This window comes from Nanorana parkeri, unplaced genomic scaffold (assembly GCF_000935625.1).
Source record: "Nanorana parkeri isolate BGI_ZX_2015 unplaced genomic scaffold, ASM93562v1 scaffold3879, whole genome shotgun sequence".
Taxonomy (NCBI): Eukaryota; Metazoa; Chordata; class Amphibia; order Anura; family Dicroglossidae; genus Nanorana; species Nanorana parkeri.
Genome location: NW_017310146.1, coordinates 2,313 through 8,547, shown reverse-complemented (window position 1 = coordinate 8,547; position 6,235 = coordinate 2,313). Strand labels below are relative to the sequence as shown.

General features: G+C 59.4%; 1 protein-coding gene across 1 annotated transcript in view; it reads right to left on the bottom strand.

Moving 5' to 3' along the window:
• The window catches only part of LOC108803572 (transmembrane protein 8B-like), a 10,208-nt gene that overhangs the window by 1,938 nt on the left and 2,035 nt on the right, over positions 1 to 6,235 (bottom strand). Inside the window, exons 2-3 of the mRNA XM_018575402.1 lie at positions 5,971 to 6,117; positions 195 to 311 (exon numbers count right to left, since the gene is read on the bottom strand). Of these exons, the coding sequence (XP_018430904.1) occupies positions 195 to 311; positions 5,971 to 6,117 (264 nt within the window). The remainder of the gene's footprint in view (positions 1 to 194; positions 312 to 5,970; positions 6,118 to 6,235) is intronic.

Sequence of the window (6,235 nt, the reverse complement as noted above, 5' to 3'; positions counted from 1 at the left end):
CCCCCCCCCCCCCCGGACATGTGACATGCCCTGTGCTGCACCTCCCAATGTTCTCAGAAGGACCCGTTCACCCATTGTGGGATGTCACCCCATAATACAAGCCGACCATCGGTGGTGTATAAGGTCCTCCAATCGTGTCATTGGACAGATCGGGCCCCATGTGACCCTATCACGCTGCGAGGACATTCACTTACCCAGGCGACGGCCATGATCCCAACAGCGAACAGACTGGGCCCCAACAGGTTCCACAGGCCATGACGATCCAGCTGAAGAGCCATCGACAGCAACATCGCCCCCAACAGGTACAACACCTGAGAGAGAGAAGACAAGAGAGTCACAGGAATGGTGCAGTGCTCCCCCTGCTGGTGCAGGGACATACTACAGGAAGGAGGGGTGCAGTGCTCCCCCTGCAGGGACATATTACAGGAAGGAGGGGTGCAGTGCTCCCCCTGCAGGGACATATTACAGGAAGGAGGGGTGCAGTGCTCCCCCTGCAGGGACATATTACAGGAAGGAGGGGTGCAGTGCTCCCCCTGCTGGTGCAGGGACATATTACAGGAAGGAGGGGTGCAGTGCTCCCCCTGCTGGTGCAGGGACATATTACAGGAAGGAGGGGTGCAGTGCTCCCCCTGCTGGTGCAGGGACATATTACAGGAAGGAGGGGTGCAGTGCTCCCCCTGCTGGTGCAGGGACATATTACAGGAAGGAGGGGTGCAGTGCTCCCCCTGCTGGTGCAGGGACATATTACAGGAAGGAGGGGTGCAGTGCTCCCCCTGCTGGTGCAGGGACATATTACAGGAAGGAGGGGTGCAGTGCTCCCCCTGCTGGTGCAGGGACATATTACAGGAAGGAGGGGTGCAGTGCTCCCCCTGCTGGTGCAGGGACATATTACAGGAAGGAGGGGTGCAGTGCTCCCCCTGCTGGTGCAGGGACATATTACAGGAAGGAGGGGTGCAGTGCTCCCCCTGCTGGTGCAGGGACATATTACAGGAAGGAGGGGTGCAGTGCTCCCCCTGCTGGTGCAGGGACATATTACAGGAAGGAGGGGTGCAGTGCTCCCCCTGCTGGTGCAGGGACATATTACAGGAAGGAGGGGTGCAGTGCTCCCCCTGCTGGTGCAGGGACATATTACAGGAAGGAGGGGTGCAGTGCTCCCCCTGCTGGTGCAGGGACATATTACAGGAAGGAGGGGTGCAGTGCTCCCCCTGCTGGTGCAGGGACATATTACAGGAAGGAGGGGTGCAGTGCTCCCCCTGCTGGTGCAGGGACATATTACAGGAAGGAGGGGTGCAGTGCTCCCCCTGCTGGTGCAGGGACATATTACAGGAAGGAGGGGTGCAGTGCTCCCCCTGCTGGTGCAGGGACATATTACAGGAAGGAGGGGTGCAGTGCTCCCCCTGCTGGTGCAGGGACATATTACAGGAAGGAGGGGTGCAGTGCTCCCCCTGCTGGTGCAGGGACATATTACAGGAAGGAGGGGTGCAGTGCTCCCCCTGCTGGTGCAGGGACATATTACAGGAAGGAGGGGTGCAGTGCTCCCCCTGCTGCTGCAGGGACATATTACAGGAAGGAGGGGTGCAGTGCTCCCCCTGCTGGTGCAGGGACATATTACAGGAAGGAGGGGTGCAGTGCTCCCCCTGCTGGTGCAGGGACATATTACAGGAAGGAGGGGTGCAGTGCTCCCCCTGCTGGTGCAGGGACATATTACAGGAAGGAGGGGTGCAGTGCTCCCCCTGCTGGTGCAGGGACATATTACAGGAAGGAGGGGTGCAGTGCTCCCCCTGCTGGTACAGGGACATACTACAGGAAAGAGGGGTGCAGTGCTGCCCCTGCAGGTACAGAGACATATTACAGGAAGGAGGGGTGCAGTGCTCCCCCTGCTGGTGCAGGGACATATTACAGGAAGGAGGGGTGCAGTGCTCCCCCTGCTGGTACAGGGACATACTACAGGAAAGAGGGGTGCAGTGCTGCCCCTGCAGGTACAGAGACATATTACAGGAAGGAGGGGTGCAGTGCTCCCCCTGCTGGTGTAGGGACATATTACAGGAAGGAGGGGTGCAGTACTCCCCCTGCAGGTACAGGGAGATATTACAGGAAGGAGGGGTGCAGTACTCCCCCTGCAGGTACAGGGAGATATTACAGGAAGGAGGGGTGCAGTACTCCCCCTGCAGGTACAGGGAGATATTACAGGAAGGAGGGGTGCAGTACTCCCCCTGCAGGTACAGGGAGATATTACAGGAAGGAGGGGTGCAGTACTCCCCCTGCAGGTACAGGGAGATATTACAGGAAGGAGGGGTGCAGTACTCCCCCTGCAGGTACAGGGAGATATTACAGGAAGGAGGGGTGCAGTACTCCCCCTGCAGGTACAGGGAGATATTACAGGAAGGAGGGGTGCAGTACTCCCCCTGCAGGTACAGGGAGATATTACAGGAAGGAGGGGTGCAGTACTCCCCCTGCAGGTACAGGGAGATATTACAGGAAGGAGGGGTGCAGTACTCCCCCTGCAGGTACAGGGAGATATTACAGGAAGGAGGGGTGCAGTACTCCCCCTGCAGGTACAGGGAGATATTACAGGAAGGAGGGGTGCAGTACTCCCCCTGCAGGTACAGGGAGATATTACAGGAAGGAGGGGTGCAGTACTCCCCCTGCAGGTACAGGGAGATATTACAGGAAGGAGGGGTGCAGTACTCCCCCTGCAGGTACAGGGAGATATTACAGGAAGGAGGGGTGCAGTACTCCCCCTGCAGGTACAGGGAGATATTACAGGAAGGAGGGGTGCAGTACTCCCCCTGCAGGTACAGGGAGATATTACAGGAAGGAGGGGTGCAGTACTCCCCCTGCAGGTACAGGGAGATATTACAGGAAGGAGGGGTGCAGTACTCCCCCTGCAGGTACAGGGAGATATTACAGGAAGGAGGGGTGCAGTGCTCCCCCTGCTGGTGCAGGGACATAATACAGGAAGGAGGGGTGCAGTGCTCCCCGTGCTGGTGCAGGGGCCTATTACAGGCAGGAGGGGTGCGGTGCTCCCTCTGCTGGTGCAGGGACATATAACAGGAAGGAGGGGTGCAGTGCTCCCCCTGCTGGTGTAGGGACATATTACAGGAAGGAGGGGGGCAGTGCTCCCCCTGCAGGTACAGGGAGATATTACAGGAAGGAGGGGGGCAGTGCTCCCCCTGCAGGTACAGGGAGATATTACAGGAAGGAGGGGGGCAGTGCTCCCCCTGCAGGTACAGGGAGATATTACAGGAAGGAGGGGGGCAGTGCTCCCCCTGCAGGTACAGGGAGATATTACAGGAAGGAGGGGGGCAGTGCTCCCCCTGCAGGTACAGGGAGATATTACAGGAAGGAGGGGGGCAGTGCTCCCCCTGCAGGTACAGGGAGATATTACAGGAAGGAGGGGGGCAGTGCTCCCCCTGCAGGTACAGGGAGATATTACAGGAAGGAGGGGGGCAGTGCTCCCCCTGCAGGTACAGGGAGATATTACAGGAAGGAGGGGGGCAGTGCTCCCCCTGCAGGTACAGGGAGATATTACAGGAAGGAGGGGGGCAGTGCTCCCCCTGCAGGTACAGGGAGATATTACAGGAAGGAGGGGGGCAGTGCTCCCCCTGCAGGTACAGGGAGATATTACAGGAAGGAGGGGGGCAGTGCTCCCCCTGCAGGTACAGGGAGATATTACAGGAAGGAGGGGGGCAGTGCTCCCCCTGCAGGTACAGGGAGATATTACAGGAAGGAGGGGGGCAGTGCTCCCCCTGCAGGTACAGGGAGATATTACAGGAAGGAGGGGGGCAGTGCTCCCCCTGCAGGTACAGGGAGATATTACAGGAAGGAGGGGGGCAGTGCTCCCCCTGCAGGTACAGGGAGATATTACAGGAAGGAGGGGGGCAGTGCTCCCCCTGCAGGTACAGGGAGATATTACAGGAAGGAGGGGGGCAGTGCTCCCCCTGCAGGTACAGGGAGATATTACAGGAAGGAGGGGGGCAGTGCTCCCCCTGCAGGTACAGGGAGATATTACAGGAAGGAGGGGGGCAGTGCTCCCCCTGCAGGTACAGGGAGATATTACAGGAAGGAGGGGGGCAGTGCTCCCCCTGCAGGTACAGGGAGATATTACAGGAAGGAGGGGGGCAGTGCTCCCCCTGCAGGTACAGGGAGATATTACAGGAAGGAGGGGGGCAGTGCTCCCCCTGCAGGTACAGGGAGATATTACAGGAAGGAGGGGGGCAGTGCTCCCCCTGCAGGTACAGGGAGATATTACAGGAAGGAGGGGGGCAGTGCTCCCCCTGCAGGTACAGGGAGATATTACAGGAAGGAGGGGGGCAGTGCTCCCCCTGCAGGTACAGGGAGATATTACAGGAAGGAGGGGGGCAGTGCTCCCCCTGCAGGTACAGGGAGATATTACAGGAAGGAGGGGGGCAGTGCTCCCCCTGCAGGTACAGGGAGATATTACAGGAAGGAGGGGGGCAGTGCTCCCCCTGCAGGTACAGGGAGATATTACAGGAAGGAGGGGGGCAGTGCTCCCCCTGCAGGTACAGGGAGATATTACAGGAAGGAGGGGGGCAGTGCTCCCCCTGCAGGTACAGGGAGATATTACAGGAAGGAGGGGGGCAGTGCTCCCCCTGCAGGTACAGGGAGATATTACAGGAAGGAGGGGGGCAGTGCTCCCCCTGCAGGTACAGGGAGATATTACAGGAAGGAGGGGGGCAGTGCTCCCCCTGCAGGTACAGGGAGATATTACAGGAAGGAGGGGGGCAGTGCTCCCCCTGCAGGTACAGGGAGATATTACAGGAAGGAGGGGGGCAGTGCTCCCCCTGCAGGTACAGGGAGATATTACAGGAAGGAGGGGGGCAGTGCTCCCCCTGCAGGTACAGGGAGATATTACAGGAAGGAGGGGGGCAGTGCTCCCCCTGCAGGTACAGGGAGATATTACAGGAAGGAGGGGGGCAGTGCTCCCCCTGCAGGTACAGGGAGATATTACAGGAAGGAGGGGGGCAGTGCTCCCCCTGCAGGTACAGGGAGATATTACAGGAAGGAGGGGGGCAGTGCTCCCCCTGCAGGTACAGGGAGATATTACAGGAAGGAGGGGGGCAGTGCTCCCCCTGCAGGTACAGGGAGATATTACAGGAAGGAGGGGGGCAGTGCTCCCCCTGCAGGTACAGGGAGATATTACAGGAAGGAGGGGGGCAGTGCTCCCCCTGCAGGTACAGGGAGATATTACAGGAAGGAGGGGGGCAGTGCTCCCCCTGCAGGTACAGGGAGATATTACAGGAAGGAGGGGGGCAGTGCTCCCCCTGCAGGTACAGGGAGATATTACAGGAAGGAGGGGGGCAGTGCTCCCCCTGCAGGTACAGGGAGATATTACAGGAAGGAGGGGGGCAGTGCTCCCCCTGCAGGTACAGGGAGATATTACAGGAAGGAGGGGGGCAGTGCTCCCCCTGCAGGTACAGGGAGATATTACAGGAAGGAGGGGGGCAGTGCTCCCCCTGCAGGTACAGGGAGATATTACAGGAAGGAGGGGGGCAGTGCTCCCCCTGCAGGTACAGGGAGATATTACAGGAAGGAGGGGGGCAGTGCTCCCCCTGCAGGTACAGGGAGATATTACAGGAAGGAGGGGGGCAGTGCTCCCCCTGCAGGTACAGGGAGATATTACAGGAAGGAGGGGGGCAGTGCTCCCCCTGCAGGTACAGGGAGATATTACAGGAAGGAGGGGGGCAGTGCTCCCCCTGCAGGTACAGGGAGATATTACAGGAAGGAGGGGGGCAGTGCTCCCCCTGCAGGTACAGGGAGATATTACAGGAAGGAGGGGGGCAGTGCTCCCCCTGCAGGTACAGGGAGATATTACAGGAAGGAGGGGGGCAGTGCTCCCCCTGCAGGTACAGGGAGATATTACAGGAAGGAGGGGGGCAGTGCTCCCCCTGCTGGTGCAGGGACATATTACAGGAAGGAGGGGTGTGCCCCCTATAGGAGTCCTCTTACCTGTTTGATGATTGGTTGAAGCCTGGCCATGCTGATCACCGTCACCCACACGGACATGAGGGAGCCGAGGAAATCACAGAACTGCAGCACGTCGTACTCCATGATACAGAAGACCACAATGCCGGGCTGGTCGCAGGCGTGATAGAACTGGCGGGAAGAGATCACATGGGGGTGACGCTCACAGACCTGCCCGACCTACCCGCCGAATATTCCCATGTGTACCGCCCTGAATGTAGATCTGTCTGAGAGGTCACATGTCACCCCG